Source organism: Oncorhynchus kisutch, linkage group LG4 (assembly GCF_002021735.2).
Source record: "Oncorhynchus kisutch isolate 150728-3 linkage group LG4, Okis_V2, whole genome shotgun sequence".
NCBI classification, from domain to species: Eukaryota; Metazoa; Chordata; class Actinopteri; order Salmoniformes; family Salmonidae; genus Oncorhynchus; species Oncorhynchus kisutch.
The window spans coordinates 51,575,640-51,595,904 of NC_034177.2; the positions used below are offsets into that span (position 1 = coordinate 51,575,640).

Genomic DNA, 20,265 nt, shown 5'->3' on the forward strand with positions numbered 1-20,265 from the left:
TCTCTAGGTTTCTTCCTAGGTATTGGCCTTTCTAGGGAGTTTTTCCTAGCCACCGTGCTTCTACACCTGCATTGCTTGCTGTTTGGGGTTTTAGGCTGGGTTTCTGTACAGCACTTTGAGATATCAGCTGATGTACGAAGGGCTATATAAATACATTTGATTTGATCTGGCCTTTATGGAAGAGTGGCAAGAAGAAAGCCATTTCTTAAAGATATCCATAAAAAGTGTTGTTTAAAGTTTGCCACAAGCCACCTGGGAGACACACACCAAACATGTGGAAGAAGGTGCTCTGGTCAGATGAAACCAAAATTGAACTTTTTGGCAACAATGCAAAACGTTATGTTTGGCGTAAAAGCAACACAGCTCATCACCCTGAACATACATCCCCACTGTCAAACATGGTGGTGGCAGCATCATGGTTTGGGCCTGCTTTTCTTCAGCAGGGACAGGGAAGATGGTTAAAATTGATGGGAAGATGGATGGAGCCAAATACAGGACCATTCTGGAAGAAAACCTGATGGAGTCTGCAAAAGACCTGAGACTGGGACGGAGATTTGTCTTCCAACAAGACAATGATCCAAAACATAAAGCAAAATCTACAATGGAATGGTTCAAAAATAAACATATCCAGGTGTTAGAATGGCCAAGTCAAAGTCCAGACCTGAATCCAATCGAGAATCTGTGGAAAGAACTGAAAACTGCTGTTCACAAATGCTCTCCATCCAACCTCACTAAGCTCGAGCTGTTTTGCAAGGAGGAATGGGAAAAAATTTCAGTCTCTCGATGTGCAAAACTGATAGAGACATACCCCAAGTGACTTACAGCTGTAATCGCAGCAAAAGGTGGCGCTACAAAGTATTAACTTAAGGGGGCTGAATAATTTTGCACGCCCAATTTTTCAGTTTTTGATTTGTTAAAAAAGTTTGAAATATCCAATAAATGTCGTTCCACTTCATGATTGTGTCCCACTTGTTGTTGATTCTTCACAAAAAAATACAGTTTTATATCTTTAAGTTTGAAGCCTGAAATGTGGCGAAAGGTCGCAAAGTTCAAGGGGGCCGAATACTTTCGCAAGGCACTGTAAATAAAATCTGAAATAAATAATTCTCTCTAATATTATTCGGACATTTCTGAGTTTAAACATATTTGGCTAAGGTGAATGTAAACTTCTGACTTCAACTGTATATATACATTTTTTGTTTCATAAAATGTGTTAATATAATAATAATTACCCTACCAACTAACCCTACAACTCATTAAATCCCATCACCTTAATCCACTACTTTGACCCTAACGGATCCTACCCTAGGCCAATGACCTGAGAAGACGGGACACAACAACTCAACATACCCTGTGACTCTACTGAAGTCAAATCATATACCCCAATGCACTTCTCTGCTGCTTTCACCACAGCATCTATTTTCTGTGATTTACATTCCATTTCTGCGGGACAGTTGATAAACATTGCTATGAACTCTAAGAAGCCAACCTTACTGAAGCATAAATCACTCATTAGACTATCCCTCTGTGCTGGCACCAATCTACTATTCACAGAGTTCCTCTCAGAATCCCTCACCCTCGACCCATCCTCCTCTACTTTCTTCACTGCCTCAGCATACCTTCTGCACTACTTTGACTCTAGCCACCTCAACCTGCCTCTCTTGCACCCAACACTTCCGATCCCCACCAATATGGGCACCCCTACAGTTGACACACAAAACTTTATCCACCGAAACTACACAATCCTCTACCCCATGCCCTCCTGCACACTTCCCACATCTTGGAATCTCCCTCCTACACGCTCTAACAGGATAACTGATATATCCTAACATGACCTTGTTGAGTAAAGACTCTGACTGAAAACTCAAAAGGACTGACAGTGACTTCTGTTTCACCACGCTCACTACCGGGTCTGCGTCACACTAAACGGTGGGCGTCACAAATACCGTGAATCCTCAACTTCAATTACTCCCCCATCACACTTAACGCTACCCCAGAAAGCACTCCTTTCAATGGTGACCTATTCCTAAGAGCAAAGCAATAAACTGATCTTCACCCAAGTGCCTGCTCCCTCTAATTTGAAGAAAGTCCACTTCGGGTTACGTTCCTCGACTCAACAGCACCCACCATCTTTTCCACCCAACCTGAAACCATCCATGGGATCAGCAAAAAGGCCTGGTTCCACCCTCTACAAAAATCTCACTCCCACTGGACCGAATGTATCTTTATCATAACCATGTCCATCAATGCAACTTGACACCAATCTTCCTCGACATACAGAGTCAAACCCATCCTCTGCCTCCGTTTTTTCAACCCGACTCCTTCTGAAAATATTAAACTTTTCCAAGCCAAAATCTATTTTTGGCCTCCTCGAGAGACATGCTAAGCCCTGTCTTGCAGACGGGTCACAAGGAGTAGGGGTGTTAACCCCCATGTCCTGGCTAAATTCCCAATCTGGCCCTCATACCATCATGGCCACCTAAACATCCCCAGATTACAATTGGCTCATTCATCCCCCTTCCTCTCCCATGTAACTATTCGCCAGGTTGTTGCTGTAAATGAGTGTTCTCAGTCAAATTACCTGGTAAAACAAGGGTTAAATAAAATAATAAATAAAGTACTCCCTCTACTTCAAACACACTACCAGGCACATTCCCAGAAGAGCCGGGATTTTGTTTACCAACCACCAAATTGGATATTTGCCCGTCATAAGTATCCAGACTGAAAGCATAATTAACTACATTTCACACAATGCATTGTTGATAGCCTCCCACGCAGCCTCAGTACGTACTGAGCGCTTGCCCCGTTCCCTCCTCCCTATTTTAACGCTAGTTAAGATGGTGGTTAGAGCGTAAAGTGTCTCTACAGATAAGAAAGAAAAGGGCAAAACATCTATCAAGCCTTTTGAATTATAGCGAAATAATAAACCTAACATAATCTAAAGTGTCTATCTATACAAATCTGGACAGTTCAGAGACATTAGCAATCCCCGCCCAATTTGGTGTGACTGTCCATTTGGAGTGGAATCCCTGTAATACGGACAGGGTAAGTGGCTGGCAAGCTAGCCCGAACTATTATTGTAACTGTCTGCTACTGATTTCGTGGCAAAATAGCATTAGCTCCATGGTTGCATAAACGAATTGATACATTTTCTGTGTCAATGCCATCCTTTGCGTCGTTGTCTATTTGTGGATTTAATGAACTGTCAATGGTTTACTGTGTCGGCGTCTGTTAGCTAGTAAACTAACGTTAGTAGGCCGCAGCCGCTAGCTAGCCAAGTTAGCTAACTGCGAATGCCAGCCTAGACTCTGAAGTTAGCTTGTAGGCTAATGTTAGCCTATTAGCACCTTCGTTGGTTAGCAAGCTGTCACTTTGTATTCACAAGACTCCATGTCTTGTGAACTTTGGTTAACTATTTATTCAACCCAACATTAAGTGCATGTCATTTTACTCGTCGGCTTGAGTATTTTATATTTTGTTTTAGCACCTGAACGGCTAGCTGATACATAATGTCATGCCGTGAACTAACATTAGAGAATCATTGCAAACCATTAGCAACATGCTAACGTTAGTTAGCTATCAAGCTGGTTGGAATAGCTAGTAACTATCAGTCAGCTGACGTTTGCTGCTTGCTTGTACAGCTGCACCAGAAAGAGGATAGGGGCGCGAAGCCCTTCGTATTTAGGCTGTAGTTTAGCAACGGATTTTGAATTGCAATTCAACCAACTAGTGTTACCCTTGTAGCTAACGTTAGCTGACATGTAGCTAGCTAGTTTTTGACGATATATTTAGCCTACTTACAATCAATAACTAGCTCTGTTTCATTAACATCCTATTTGCAATTTACATCCCGGACAAGCGCAAACTCATCCTCAACAAACCCCAAGATTCGATAGGCCTGTTTATTTGATCAACCTGTGATGTAATACAGTTGACAGCTACAAGATAGAACGCCCTCCTACTGTCAAAACACCACCTCATTCGTTTGTGACTTCCACAAGCCACTACTTTGTAACAACTGCTAACACAGGCAGAAGATATTGATGAGCCTCATACCATTTACCTTAGGCTACATGATAATAGGACATCCCTCTTTACCAGTACTACTAACTAAGTGAGCAGGTCCAGTTTAGGCCTACATTTTGCATTGACGGTAGTGTGTACTCTTCATGTTCTCCATTATTCACAATTTATATTCTTCAGAAATGCTCCATCCCTCATCCCTTACTACGCTTCTCCCTCCCAGCCCGTGACCAGCCGTGACATCTGCTCCACCTCGCCGTGCCATAGGATGTCCCACAGCCCCGAGATAAAGGACGACTCCATGGAGTGCCCTCTGTGCATGGAGCCGCTGGAGATTGACGACGTAAACTTCTTTCCCTGCACCTGCGGCTACCAGATCTGCCGCTTCTGTTGGCACCGCATCCGCACAGATGAGAACGGCCTCTGCCCTGCCTGCAGAAAGGTACATAACCTATCTTACCCTGGCCCTTACCTTACCCTGGCACTGCCTCCACACAGACAAGAACAGCCTCTGCCCATCCTGCGGAAAAGTGAGGCCGGCTGGCGGGTGGTGCTGTCAATAAACATAGGTGTTATGCAAATGTGACATACAATCTCGTAGAATATTATTCTGCTCCCAACTCTCCTCAGAAGGATATACAGTGCATTTGGAAAGTATTCAGACCCCTGGACTTTTTCCAAATGTTGTTATGTTCCAGTCTTATTCTAAAATTGAACAAATATGTTTTCCCCCTCATCAATCTACACACAAAATACCCCATTGTGAAAAAGCAAAACAGTTTTTTTAATTTTACAAATGTATTAAAAACGGATACCTTATTTACATAAGTATTCAGACTAGAGGTTGACCGAGTAATCAGAATGGTCGATTAATTAGGTCCGACTTCCAAGTTTTAATAACAATCGGTAATCGTCATTTTTGGACACCGATCATAATGCACTCCACGAGGAGACTGCGTGGCAGGCTTGACTACTTGTTATGCGAGTGCAGCAAGGAGCCAAGGTAAGGTGTTAGCTAGCATTAAACGTATCTTATTAAAAACAATCTTAACATAATCACTACTTAACTACACATCGTTGATGATATTACTAGTTTATCTAGCTTGTCCTGCGTTGCATATAATCGATGCGGTGCCTGTTAATTTATCATTGAATCATAGCCTACTTCACCAAACGGTTATTTAACAAGCGCATTCGCAAAAAAAGCACTGTCGTTGCACCAATGTGTACCTAACCATAAACATCGACACCCTTTCTTAAAATCAATACACAAGTATATATTTTTAAACCTGCATATTTAGTTAATATTGCCTGCTAACATGCATTTCTTTTAACTAGGGAAATTGTGTCACTTCTCTTGCGTTCTGTGCAACAGAGTCAGGCTATATGCAGCAGGTTGGGCCGCTTGGCTCGTGTGAAGACCAACTTCGCCAAACGGGGGATGCCTTATCAAAAGTGCATTTGCGAAAAAAGCACAAATGTTGCACGAATGTACCTAACCATAAACTTCAATGCCTTTCTTAAAATCAATACACATAGGTATATTTTTTAAACCTGCATATTTAGCTCAAAGAAATCCAGGTTAGCAGGCAATATTAAACTAGGGAAATTGTTTCACTTCTCTTGCGTTAATTGCACCCAGAGTCAGGGTATATGCAACAGTTTGGGCCGCCTGGCTCGTTGCAAACTAATTTGCCCGAATTTTAAGTAATTATGACATAACATTGAAGGTTGTGCAATGTATCAGGAATATTTAGACTTATGGATGCCACCCGTTAGATAAAATACGGAACAGTTCCGTATTTCACTGAAAGAATAAACATTTTGTTTTTGACATTTTAGTTTCCGGATTTTACCATATTAATGACATATTTAGTTGTTCCCCTTGCTCTGCAAGGGCCGTGGCTTTTGTGGAGTGATGGGTAACGATGCTTCGAGGGTGGCTGTTGTCGATGTGTTCCTGGTTTGAGCCCAGGTAGGGGCGAGGAGAGGGACGGAAGCTATACTGTTACACTGGCAATACTAAAGTGCCTATAAGAACATCCAATAGTCAAAGGTATATGAAATGCAAATGGTATAGAGAGAAATAGTCCTATCATAATAACAACCTAAAACCTCTTACCTGTGAATATTGTAGACTCATGTTAAAAGAAACGACCAGCTTTCATATGTTCTCATGTTCTGAGCAAGGAACTTAAACGTTCGCTTTTTTTACATGGCAAATATTGCACTTTTACTTTCTTCTCCAACACTTTTGCATTATTTAAACCAAATTGAACATGTTTCATTATTTATTTGAGGCTAAATTGATTTTATTGATGTATTATATTAAGTTAAAATAAAATGGTTCATTCAATAGTGTTGTAATTGTCATTATTACAACAACAAATTTGGCCGATTAATCGGTATCGTCTTTGTGATCCTCCAATAATCCCTTGAATAATCATAATCGGTCGACCTCTAATTCAGACCCTTTGCTATGAGACTCAAAATTGAGCTCAGGTGCATCCTGTTTCCATTGGTCATCCTTGAGATGTTTCTACAACTTGATTGGAGTCCACCTGTGGTAAATTCAATTGATTGGACATGATTTGAAAAGGCACACACCTGTCTATGTAAGGTCCCACAGTTGACAGTGCATGTCTGAGAAAAAAACAAGACATGAAGTCAAAGGAATTGTCCTAGACCTCCACCAATCAGGCCTTTACGGTAGAGTGACCAGATGGAAGCCACTCCTCCATAAATGGCACATGACATCTCGCTTGGAGTTTGCCAAAAGGCACCTAAAGGACTCAGACCATGAGAAACAAGATTTTCTGGTCTGATGATACCAAGATTGAACTATTTGACCTGAATGCCAAGTGTCACGTCTGGAGGAATGCTGGCACCATCCCTATGGTGCAGCATCATGTGGTGGGGATGTTTTTCCGTGGCAGGGACTGGGAAACAAGTCAGGATCGAGGGAAAGATGAACAGAGCAAAGTATAGAGAGATCCTTGATGAAAACCTGCTCCAGAGTGTTCAGGACCACAGACTGGGGCGACGGTTCAACTTCCAACAGGACAACGACCCTAAGCACACAGCCAAGACAACGCAGGAGTGGTTTCAGCACAAGTCTCTGAATGTCCTTGAGTGGCTCAGCCAGAGCTCGGACTTGAACCTGATTTAACATCTCTGGAGAGACCTGAAAATGGCTGTGTAGCGACTCTCCCCATCCACCCTGACAGAGCTTGAGGATCTGCAGAGAAGAATGGGAGAAACTCCCAAAATACAGGTGTGACAAGCTTGTCGTGTCATACCCAAGGAGACTCTAGGCTGTAATCGCTGCCAAAGGTGCTTCAACAAAGTACTGAGTGAAGGGTCTGAATACTACTTACTTATTTAATACATTTGTAAACATGTTTTTGCTTTGTCATTATGGGGTGTTGTGTGTAGATTGATGGGGGGGGGGGGGGAATTGAATACATTTTAGAATACGGCTGTAACAACATAATGTGGGAAAAAATTTAATGGGTCGGAATACTTTACAAATACGCTGTACCTACGTACAGGTGAGCTTACCTGTCTTTCTATCTCTGCCCCCTACCATCCAGCCGTACCCGGAGGACCCTGCGGTGTACAAGCCCCTGTCACAGGAGGAGATTCAGAGGATAAAGAATGAGAAGAAGCAGAAGCAGAATGAGAAGAAACAGAAGGTGACAGAGAATCGGAAACACCTGGCCAGTGTCAGGGTGGTGCAGAGAAACCTGGTTTTTGTTGTCGGGCTCTCTCAAAGGCTCGCAGACCCAGAGGTGAGACAGGACGCGTGCACACACACACACACACACACACACACACACACACATGGGGTCAGGGTGGTGCAGAGAAACCTGGTGTTTGTCGGGCTCTCTCAAAGGCTCGCAGACCCAGATGTGAGACAGGACACGTGCGCGCACACACACATAGGGTCAGGGTGGTGCAGAGAAGCCTGGTGTTCGATTCCACAATATAAGCCTACTACATAAATATAGACGTGTGAGTGAATCGGGGGTTGTTGTTTTTTAACCCTCTCTTTTATAAAATGACTAACCGGTTTCTAGTTTCTTTTATGCAAATCTTGAGGCCCCCTCACGCCCAAAGGAAATGCTGCCATACCGAAAATTGATATTTAGTGAATTTCCTACCTAAAATGTCAAGACTGCTGTCACTTACAAAGGCATACATTTTATGTCTATGCTATGGGCTGACTGTGGCTATCCCACGGCTGGATATGAGAAACACGGCTCTTTGCCTAGGGGTAAATATGTGGTCCTCTGTAGCTCATTTGGTAGAGCATGGCACTTGTAACGCCAGGATAGTATATACACACACATTTTTTTTTTATAGTTAAGGTGGCAAATTCCACGAACATTTTCCAAAATTCTCAGGTTTTCCAGAAATTGGGAATCCTCCAACTAGGATTTCTGGAAAACTTGGGTGTTATTTTCCCACATCCGTTTTAAGCTAAAATGCCATAGGTTTCTTGTTCTGTATGAAATACATTCCATGTGATCTACTATCCCATTCCCTTTACAGTTAACCCATGCATGCTTGTTTGCCTGGGCAATGTTTTTTGATGTTTAAATGAGTTGTTGCACACAGAGTACATAGTTTTATCGTAGATTACTTGATGTCCACAGATGTGGGTGAAGATCAAAATAATTTAGAACATTGTTCTAACACACACACACACACACACACACACACACACACACATGCTAAATCGAAGTCCCCAGCCCTCCACTGTGCTTCAGCCATAACCTAGTTAGTGTGAGCGATATAGCATTTCATCTCACTATTCTCTTACTTGATCATATTTCTGGTCTACTGACCTAGCTATATTTGTTTTCCCTCCCAACTGTATGTATACTATTCTGTTTGTGAACAAATTCCCCATAATGCTAGAGCATAGTACAATCATCCCTCTATTTGTCTCTTTCTCCACAGGTTCTAAAGAGGCCAGAGTATTTTGGGAAGTTTGGGAAAATACACAAGGTGGTCATCAACAACAGCACATCATATGCAGGTTCACAGGTAAGAGCTGGTTCTATGTGGCTCAGTTGGTGAAAGGTACAGTCGTTGGTTCAATTCCCGCAGAGATCCAATACAGAAAATATTTACACTGACTGTACTGTAAATCACTTTGGATAAAAGTGCCTGCTAAGTGGCACATCATAAGATGTGGGATTATTGAAACATTGGTACTCTTTCGATACCAGAACATGAAAAACGGTTCGGTGTTAGAATTTGTTTCTTCTCATATTTCTGTCAAATGTCTCCCGTTGTCTACTGATTGGGAGAGGAGCTAACACGATGCTGGGCTGCAACATGCTCGCGCCCCACTCATGCTGCACAGAAGTTAACACATTTGAATAATGCAACACGGCATGTAGAAATGTTGCAACTGCAAATAACTGTTCACAAAACATGGTCCATTTACAGGCTAGAACACTTTACAATACAATAAGATACCGGTCGCTTTCAACTTTGTAGGCAAGCGTTCCTTGCAAGCTTACAGCGGAAATTAACATCAGTTCACTACCCTAGTACTTTGTTTGCGATTATTATATGAACATAATGGGAAAATAGGCTGATTTCAAAGCTAATTCTCACCTAAAACCATAGTCATTGCCAAAAAACTCCTCGTTTCCTCAGCATCACGTCTCTCCAGTCTCTCTCACTGTGTGAATGACATCATTAGGTCTTAGTGTGCACTTTTATAGAAGAGATTGTTTCTTCTACGCAAATGTGGATCAGTACAATAAAATAATTCCCAAATGGAAGGGAATTGTTAGCCCCATGATATCATCCAAAACATGCTCAATAACTCAATGCAACATACACACACTCCTATTGAATATGTATTCACCTCTATTGTGAATGTGTATGTATTCATACACTATCTATAGAGATTTACCATTCAAATAAATTATTAGCATGAAGTTATGTAGTTTTTACCAAAGTCAAGTTGATTGTGTAATTGGTTCGTTAATACACACATGGTTGTCTCTGAAAAAAATCCACCACATTTTTGATGATATTGAGCTCGAAAGATCTGTCTGGTTCAAATGCCATCCTGTGACTTTGGCTAATATATGTGGGATTGAATTCAACAGCAGGTGATTTCCTCTCAAATGTAAATATGGAGAATGGGACATGAACTACCTATTTAAAATGTTCACTGTTTTCTGATCCACAGGGTCCCAGTGCTAGTGCCTATGTCACTTACATCCGCTCTGAAGACGCCCTCAGAGCAATACAATGTGTGAACAATGTGGTGGTGGACGGTAGAACACTCAAGGTGTGAGACTTACCACACAGGAACAGACATTCAGGGCCAGTTTCCCCAGACACAGATTAAACCAAATCCTGGATCAAATAAATTCCATTGAAGGTTCATTTTAGTCCAGGACTAGGCTAAATCTGTGTCTGGGGAAACTGGTCCTAGAAGTATTTGGTGACTTTTTGTAAGGAATGCTATCAAATACTATATGATTTCTGACCTCAGCTGAAGAGAACATTCAACAGAATGTCATCACAAGTACATTTTCACTGAGCTTTCTGTGTGTGTTTGTATTGCAGGCTTCTTTAGGCACAACAAAATACTGCAGTTACTTCCTCAAAAGCATGCAGTGTCCCAAACCAGACTGTATGTATCTACACGAGCTGGGGGACGAGGCGGCTAGCTTTACGAAAGAGGAGATGCAGGTCAACAAACCGTTTTTCTTCCTGTCTGTGTTTGTGTTGGTGGGCGAATAGAGATGGCAGATAACTTGACGTCATGTATTGTACTTGCCTGGGTGTCAGTAGGCCAGGGCATATGTGTCCGATGATGGTGACCAATCCAGTTTCTTCTCTTGGATCAATAGAGTTAATTCATTCAGATGTAAGGGTTAGGCCTGGCTGTGTTTATATATTCTTCCCTTTTAGAGAATTTTTTTTTGGTGTCTGCCACAATTTTGTATCGTATTCTTACTTCAAATTACTTCAGACATCTGCATTAGTGTTTCTTGAGTGTTGCCTGGTCCCAGATCTGTTTGTTGTATAGCCAACTCCTATAGTCGCTGCCATACAGTTGAATTGAGTTAGGTGCACAGTGGGAGCATTGTGTTATTATTCACTGCTAAAATGACTTAATGTAATGTTTGTGTCCTTAGGCCGGGAAACACCAAGAATACGAGCAGAAACTACTCCAGGACCTCTACAAAATGAACCCCAGCTTTCTACAAACACCAACGTGTTCAGGGGAAAAGTCCAAAAGCAAATCTTCAAATTCTACACAAAGGTACATTTGGTATTTTGGTTCTCCCCTCTATCTTTTTCTTCCACGCAGCATCCCTTGATTTGATGACATTGACCTTATTTGGGGGAGCAGGACTGAGGTTGGGGAACCCTGGTCGACACAATGTATTTGCATATTTCTTTCTTGCAGTTTCTATTGTGCTTTTATTGTGAGACCTTGGGTGAGTAAGATCCATTGATACATGTAATGAATACATTATTTGAATGGCAAATAAACTTGATATGTGAAACCTCTCGCCGCAAACCCAAAAAGCAAATATTTGCACTGAAGGCCGTGGCACTAATAGCTAGAACACCGCAGGCCGCAGTTCTCTCCAAGTCTTCCACACAACATCTCTCTCTTCCATGCTGACCTCTTGTTTTTGTCAATTTCTCAACACAGACCCAGCAACGGCAAGGACGGGTGGCCAACACTATCGGGGTATGGTGGCAAACTGGCCAATGGGCTGTCAGAGGACAGGAAATCTCCTCCGCTGCTAGACTGCTGTCTGGACCCAGAAGTCATGACCTCAGACGGGTTAGGACTTGGCCTGGGGCCGGACACAGGGATGGGGTCTGTCCAGGGGGCTGCCCTGTCCCCCTTCTCTTCTAATTGTGACAGCAACGGGTAATCTATAGTAATATAGTAGTACATTAGTGGGGAAATGGGGATACCTAGTCAGTTGTACAACTGAAAATGTCTTCCTCATTTAACCCAACCCACTCTGAATCAGAGAGGTGCGGAGGGCTGCCTTAATCGACGTCCACGTCTTCAGTGGGTTAACTGCCTTGTTCAGGGGCAGAACTACAGATGTTTACCTTGTCAGCTCAGGGATTGGATCTAGCAGCCTTTCGGTTTCTGGCCCATCGCTCCTACCCGCCAGGCTATTAGTCTTATATTAGTGAGGCTGGGCCTGGGGCTGGACACGGGGATGGGCTCTGTCCCCCTTCTACTCCAATTGTGACAGTGATCCCGTTATTACCGGGACAGACATACAGGCCGGCTGGAGTCGAGCTAAACCAAGCTGTACCGAGAAGACAAGGTTACACATTCACTATAGTTGCTGAAAAGGGAAATGTGAACAATAGAGTGAACTGAAAAGGGTATAACTCACAGGCCAAACTGGCCACCTTTTTTTGGTCCCTTTTGTTAGGCCATGAACTACACAGCTGCGTAGTCTGATGCTGGTCTGTTTCTCTTTCCCTCTAGTCCCAGCGACAAACCTCCGGAATCAATAGGTATGGTGAATGGAGAGACTTTACAACAGGTAAGAAGACTTTTGCTACCTTTAGGTCATTTAACATGTAGAAGTAAAGTATTTTAATAATTTGAATGTCTTTTCAAGATTCTTATAAATGTATAGATAATTACTTTATTTACATGTAGTACATAGGGATGGTATTAGAGAAATTATTGTCATATCTATCCAGACTAGACTGTTCTTTTCCCTGAGCCATTTTTAAATGCCCAGTGTTGTCCAAAATGGGACTTTCCATATATATTTCCACACTGAGGTTGGAATAATACAGTGAAAATTATGATAATGACATTTTAGTGTAAGAGCTGTTTGAAAACACCGGCTGAAATTTCAGCATGTGTTGGTGTGATGGAGTTTTGGCCTGCCTGGTGACATTACCAGGTGGTAAATTAGTTATAGACCAGAGTTCCAAACCCCTCTGCCAATAATAGCTCCTCAATCAATCAGACCACTCCCAGACAGTCCTAGCAAAATTATTGATTGGGAAATTGCTCTTTGCTAAGAAGCATTTTTAAAATGTATTTTGGACCATTTTAATTGAAAACAATCACAGTAAGGTACTTAATTGTTACCAAGAAATTATTTGATATTGACGTAAAAACGGCTGCATTGGTTGGACCTTTAAAAGATTTGTTTTCATTATGAATTATTATTGTTTACAAATGTTAGACGGTATTAACGGTATCCCCCCCACTAATTTAGTCCCCTTATTCCTCTTTCCCCCTTCCAGATGCCTAACCGCGAGTCCCCTTCCCCTCCCCCGGGGCTGACTAAGCCCCCCAGCAGTCTGGTGGTTCCCATCACTGTAGCAGACCTCACCGCCCGCTCGCCCTTCGAGGGGGCTGCTGCAGAGTCCCAGTCCCTGTTCTCCGACAACAGTAACTTCAGACACCCCAACCCCATCCCGTCCGGCCTGCCCCCCTTCGCCAGCTCGCCTAGAGGGGGATCCGACTGGCCCATGACCCCCGAACCACAGAGCCTCTTCGCATCAGGTGAGTTGTGTGGGGCAGAATCACGCAGATGCACGAGCGCACACGCACTCCGTCACGGTTAAGAAACAATGCTTCCGTTAACAAAGGCAGTTTCTGCTCCACTGTTTGAACCTTGTGCCAATGAAGACAAAAGTTACACACTTGTCTCTCCTTGCTGTGTATTCATTTGACTAATGTTGCTAACCACTTGCTAACTCTTCCATCCTTGCTCTCCTCAGACACAATACCGGTCTCCTCCTCCACAGACTGGCAGGCAGCCTTCGGCTTCGGCTCCTCTACTAAACAGCAGCAGGACGACGACCTGGGCTTCGACCCCTTTGACGTTACACGGAAGGCCCTGGCTGACCTCATTGAGAAGGAGCTGTCAGTCCAGGACCAGCCCAGTCCCCTGGGGTCCCCCAGCCCCTTTGGCCTCCACCACCCCGGGTCCCACCACGGCCTCCACATGCCCCTCTCCAACCCCAACCATTTCCCCAGCAGCATTGGACCTCCACCCCGCCTCTCTCAGCTCCACCACAGGCACATTTCTAGCTCCTTTAGTTTCCCTGGTTCCCAGAGTCAGAGCAGTCATCATGGTGGAAGTCAGGCTGCCCAGGCCGCTGCAGCTCGGCATACCTGGATGGGCATGCCTCCCTCGGCACGCAGCAATAACCACCTCCTCTCACACTTGAACCACTCGGCCAATGCTGGAGGAGGACATAGCAACTTCCTGGACTTGAGCATGCCTCCTCAGCACCACAGTCACAATACAGGGCTGGGAGGGATCCCCATGTCAGGTAGGATACCCTGGGTCTGTTTTCTGGGAGTGTTGGGGTCAGTTATGTCCCCTGTCAAATGGAATTGACCCTAACCCTGGTTGAGTCGGGTTTAGCACAATCTGTTCAGTATGAACGTACAAGCATTGAACTTCAAAACATATGTAATCGTTTTGCCTGTTTTGACATGTCATATTGACCTTGCGAGAAACATATTACATGCAGATGCATTTCTGTGTTTTGCCCTGTGAAGACTTACAAATCTATATTAAATGTCTTCTCTACCATTGATATCTTTTTTTACAGAAGCAAAGCAGCACTCCTTATGTTCTCACTTATCCCTGATGAAATGTGTTTTTCTCTCTCTCTCTCTGCAGAAAACAGCAGTTCTATAGACGGCCTCAATGTGAAAGAATGGCAGGACGGTTTGAGAGCTCTCCTCCCCAACATCAACATCAACTTTGGGGGTCTCCCCAACTCCTCCTCCTCTTCTTCTTCCTCCTCTTCCTCCAGTATGAACCACATGGGGGGTCCTGGGGGGCTAAATGGGCCAGGGGGACTCTCACACAGTCTCAGCTGGGATGGTACGGCCAGCTGGATGGACCCAGCTATCATCACAGGTAGTGAGTAACTTTACATTTTGTTTATTATAAACAAATGTATCTGTTGTATTGCTCTGTTTCCCAGACTCTGTCCTAGGGATCCCAAGGGGTGCATGTGTAGTTTTCTGCTGTATCACTACACAGCTGATTCAAGTGGTCACTTCCAACCACAATCTACATCTTCATTCACCTCTTTCCTTCTCTCCTCAGGCATCCCAGCCTCAGCTGGCAGCAGTTTAGACTGTCTCCAGGAGGACCAGAACCCTCCCCACTGGCTCAAATCCCTCCAGGCCCTGACAGAGATGGACGGCCCTGCACTGCCATCACTCCCCCAGCAGCCCCAGAACCAGCAACACCAATCCCTCCACCACAGCCACCACCATGGCCTCCTAGACCAGGCCTCCTCACACCCACACCTCCACCACAGAGCAGGCTCTGGTTGGGCCCCCTACCTGCCCGGCCTGACCCAGCCCACACACCCCAACCCCAGCCAATTCCACAGCCCTCCCCCAGGCTTCCAGACAGCCTTCAGACCCCCAGGCCAAAGCGCCACAGAGTTGCTACAGAGCGCCTCCGCCGGGGACCGCCACTAAACTAAAGACAGATTACAGCAGACTACCCCCGACCCACGTCGTAATCCCGATCCCCAATGCAATACAGATACAGTACACACACTAATCTGCAGATTATCAGATTATGAAAATGATTAACAAAATAACAAGGCTTTCTTTTTCTTTCTCCTTCCTCCTTTTTTTCTATTCTAAAGGCCTATTTGTTTGTTTTGGTTTTTGTGGCTCATGACATGAATGACCTGTTAACCCTTTGTCTGCTACTGACCGGCCCCACTGAGCTCCAGTAGTCAGGGTCGCCTTCAGTAGGATGCACCGTAGTCAAACGTTTTCCAACGGAAAAATGAAAAGGAGCGTTTCTTATTGGGCAGATAAGTCCAAGTAAGTCCCTCATGGTTTTCTTTTGTTTGGTGCATAATGAACACGACCCAGATGAATTGTTTGGGATCAGACCGGTGCTGACTACTCTGAGCTTCACGTGGAGTCTGTCCGTATGATCTAGACGAGCACAGAGAATAGGAGCAGTGATACATTTTGTGACACCCAAGACGATAACTCCAAATGTACAGGAGTCAAGATTAGCTAACGTGAGTAATTTTTAAGAAGTAAATTTATGATTAAATATGAAACCTGTAGGAAAATCGTCGTGAAAAAAAGTGAAGTCATGATTACTCTTTGAGAATGAAGCAACAAACTGAATAGTGAATCTGCTCTTAAAGCTTTGCCCCAAGGGCCCTCATCCTCCCTGCTTTGAATAAAACAGGAGACTGAATGAAACGGTTAACACTCACTCAGTGCAGAGAAGCTTTAAGGCGAACTATAACTTTAAGGCAAAAATGATACCAAATGCCTTTTAACTGATTAAGAGGAGGTAGGATTGAAAATCTTTAGAGATAAACAGGGGTAAAAATTACTTCAGGCTTGTTTTAATTGGTTCAGATGACAGAAAATGATGGAGACAGAGTCACAGATGGACATAATGTAAGGATGTGGGAGTTGAGGGCACAGCCAAGCCAATCTGCTTCGGCTTCCCTGTTAGGCAGGGAATGGTCACGTTCCAGGCTGACAATATTGCAGTCACGCTGCACTCACGCAGCAACCAATGGTCATCGACTTTGCTGACCGGTGTCAGTTTGCTATATCATATGCGGTTAACTGATATAACTGATTAGCTATACCTGATTAACTAGTTAGCTGATACAGGCATTGTGAGATCTGGCAGGCAACTGCAATGTAGTCTGCCTGGAATGCGCCCCAATGGCCTGTCTTGTACAGGTCATTAAAACCCACATTCCCTTTGGGGTCATGGTGCCCCATCCTGTAGTAGAGGCAAGATTCAGTTCGACCTCTGTATCAGAGGATGGAGCACTGCCTAACTGGGGGACTGACCGCCGGGGTTGGAAGAAATAATAATTAGTCTCACGACTATTCTCAGATTGGAAGAAGAATAGGCCTAGTGTCAGGATACCAGACCTCAGCACGTTACATGCTAGTTCTGGGGAAACTAAGAATGGCTGGAGTGGAGGCAAAAAAATGAAGAACAATATTTAAAGGAAAACACCCCAAAATGATATTTTGATATCATTTCATTAGTTGATTGTTGAAGTCCCAATTTTTTTGCATGGCAGCAATCAAGTTAAGATGTTTAACATTCAAAATTCAGATTTACTGCTGTTAAGCTCTTTTTTTTCATAACATGCTGCGTTTTGCATCATATGAAGCAAAATACATCATACCAGCTGTTTGTTCTGTTTTTTGAAAGTTTGGGATTATAACAGCAGTGGACTGAATGTTGGGGTGGAATTTTATTTTCAAGACTGTTGGAGGGAAGATGGGACATCCTAAGATGTAGGGTTTGGTCTGATACGCACAGTGCCACTGTGTGGCAACTACAGTAGCTAAACCCTTATCAGGAAAGTCACAAGAAGACCCAACCGATAAATGATGAAAGGGTTGATGAAAAAGACTTCCTAGATGTCACGATGTCCTGATATGCACCTGTAGAAAAGAGTGAGAATTTAAATAATGTCATGCGATATCGGAGATTGTGTGAAAGGAAGGTGCTAGAAGACGATGACAAACGACGGCTAGCAATTTAATCCAAGGAGTGCTCTGCCCCTCTCTGGGCCTTGAAAATGAATAACCTCCCTTCACAACCTTTTATTTTTAAGTCTTAACTCCATAATATCTACATCTTTATCTCTCTCTTTCTCTCTCCTGCTATATCCCCTATTAAAACATTATTCACTAGAAACATGAACTGATCCAGGTGAAACCAACAATCAGTCATACTTACTGTGGTTTTTAACGTGATGCGGAGATATAAAACACAATGGGGAGCTTAAAGGAATTGAACTGTCCACTGCCCGTCTGGAAAAACAAACCTTAAATAAAATGAAAAACCCAGTGCTCGAGTTGGCTCTTTTTGTTGTTTCAGAGATTCACACTATCACTTTTCCTTTTCTTCAAGTTCAAGTATTACACAGGCTGTTCTAATCTATCATAACTTGTAACACTGGCTATATCAACAACTCCCAGGGTCTGTTAGTTTCCTGGACTCAAGATTAAGCCTAGTCTTGGACTAAAAATGTATGGCACTGGAGAATTTCCATTGAGCAATCTTTCTAGTCCAGGATTAGACTTGATCTGAGTCCTGTTTCTGACGTAACGTGCTTGATTTCCACAGCATGAAGACCAGCATTTTAAGACCAGGAGAACATTTGAATGACCTTAACAAATGTTGACACCACAAACTAAGTCAATAAATAATTTCTTCAGGCTTTCTCTCCACTAGGGGCCAGTCTGTCTTTACTCAGTGCTCCGGCTCTGCAGTCCAAACACTGGATGTCCCAAATGGCACCCTATTCCCTATTTACTGCACTACGTTTTTACTAGGGCCCTGGACAAAGGTAGTACACTAAATGGGGAATAGGATAGGATACCATTTGGGATGATGCCTCTGTCTACCCAGACAAGGTTACAGAGAGCTTGGTGGAATGTTGATGCTGAAGGTTGTCTCTGGGTACATTGTCTTCATTGATTCTCCCGTGTAAAACTAATTGTTTCATTCTGTCCCAACTGATAATATTGACATTGTCCTAAATTGATTTATTGACTTTGAGAAAGATGGCAGGAGTATGTAGCTAAGATATCTGCCTTTTTTGTTTGTGTGTATATGTGTTGTATATGTATGTGTGTGTGTGTGTGTGTGAGTGAGAGGGGGATGAAGTTTGTATTAGTTATTCCATATGCAGTCCTCAATCTCCCCCTGTGCTGTGCAGCCAGACAGCCTATGCTCTATACTGTAGCTACCTGCAGCAGAATAGCAGTGGGCTCTGTAGCTACCTGCAGCAGAATAGTAGTGTACTCTGTAGCTACCTGCAGCAGAATAGTAGTGGGCTCTGTAGCTACCTGCATCAGAATAGTAGTGGGCTCTGTAGCTACCTGCAGCAGAATAGCAGTGGGCTCTGTAGCTACCTGCAGCAGAATAGCAGTGGGCTCTGTAGCTACCTGCAGCAGAATAGCAGTGGGCTCTGTAGCTACCTGTAGCAGAATAGAAGTGGGCTCTGTAGCTACCTGCAGCAGAATAGCAGTGGGCTCTGTAGCTACCTGCAGCAGAATAGTCGTGGGCTCTGTAGCTACCTGCAGAAGAATAGCAGTGGGCTCTGTAGCTACCTGCAGAAGAATAGCAGTGGGCTCTGTAGCTACCTGCAGCAGAATAGCAGTGGGCTCTGTAGCTACCTGCAGCAGAATAGTTGTGGGCTCTGTAGCTACCTGCAGAAGAATAGCAGTGGGCTCTGTAGCTACCTGCAGAATAATAGTTGTGGCCTCTCTGTCCTCTAGGAGCTCTGAGAGATTAAAGGTAACAATGGGGACACTAATTCTGTGACATCACTATTGTCAGTCTTGTAATGTGGTGACCGAATCCCAATGTGATTTCAACACCTCACCCTGGGAGAGTAATGTTAACCTTACTGTTAGTGGATGTCTTCCTATTAAATCTGAAAAAAGGTTATGCTAATGCATCATGACTATGAATCCACCCGTCCTCTTCCATAATGTTACCGCTGGTGTTCCCTGTGTGACTTACACATCCCGCGCAGCTAGGATGTTCTGTTCATCTTCTTGCCTGTATAGGTGTTGAATGAATGTCTTTCTATTTGACGGAATTAGTTCAATCTAAAGCAAGGTTATTATATTGCATCATGACCGTATGAGAACTCAACCATGTTCATATGTTACCTTTGTTCTTCCCAGTCTGTGACTTACTTGCCTCACACCATGTTGTCTGAATGTTTACCTTCGTTCCCAAGAGCGGTAAATGAATGTCCTATTTAAATACGAGGTTTCATCCTGAGACAAGGTTATTCTATGAATCCAACGTCGTCCATAATGTTACCTCTGGTCTTCCCACTGGGACTTCGACACCCCACCTGCCAGAGTTGAGCTGTTACCTAATATTTATCATTTTCACTGAGCCCAAGCGCTCATCGTTCTCTTCTGTTTACCTCTGGTCTGCCTGGTCAGTGTGACTGTTACACTCTTAGAAATAAATGTGCTAAGTAGATCCATGTAGAGTTATTTGGTTTGTCCCCATAGTGGAATGCTTTTTGGTTGCTAGGTAGAACACTTTTCTGAGGGTTCTACCTAGAACCTTCTAATTAGGGTTTGTCATAGAACCCTCTAGTCTAAATGGTTCTATCTAGATCTGTAAATGGTTCCTACAAAGGACCCTTTTATCACCTAAAGGTTCTTCCTAGAATCCT

General features: G+C 43.6%; 1 protein-coding gene across 2 annotated transcripts; it reads left to right on the forward strand.

Moving 5' to 3' along the window:
* Nucleotides 1–2,803: 2,803 nt before the first annotated feature.
* Nucleotides 2,804–17,905, forward strand: LOC109889658 (CCR4-NOT transcription complex subunit 4). 2 transcript variants are annotated; one of them, XM_020481243.2, is made up of 13 exons: nucleotides 2,804–3,045; nucleotides 4,247–4,465; nucleotides 7,617–7,814; nucleotides 8,989–9,075; nucleotides 10,241–10,342; nucleotides 10,624–10,749; nucleotides 11,199–11,326; nucleotides 11,726–11,950; nucleotides 12,533–12,590; nucleotides 13,312–13,573; nucleotides 13,792–14,349; nucleotides 14,706–14,951; nucleotides 15,141–17,905. In XM_020481243.2, exons 2-13 carry the CDS (start codon nucleotides 4,292–4,294, stop codon nucleotides 15,521–15,523), a joined length of 2,547 nt encoding a protein of 848 aa, XP_020336832.1. In that variant the 5' UTR covers nucleotides 2,804–3,045; nucleotides 4,247–4,291; the 3' UTR covers nucleotides 15,524–17,905. The 2 variants fall into 2 exon arrangements, with proteins under 2 accessions (XP_020336832.1, XP_020336834.1); XM_020481245.2 differs by having other exon boundaries at nucleotides 14,706–14,948; nucleotides 15,141–17,903.
* Nucleotides 17,906–20,265: the final 2,360 nt, after the last annotated feature.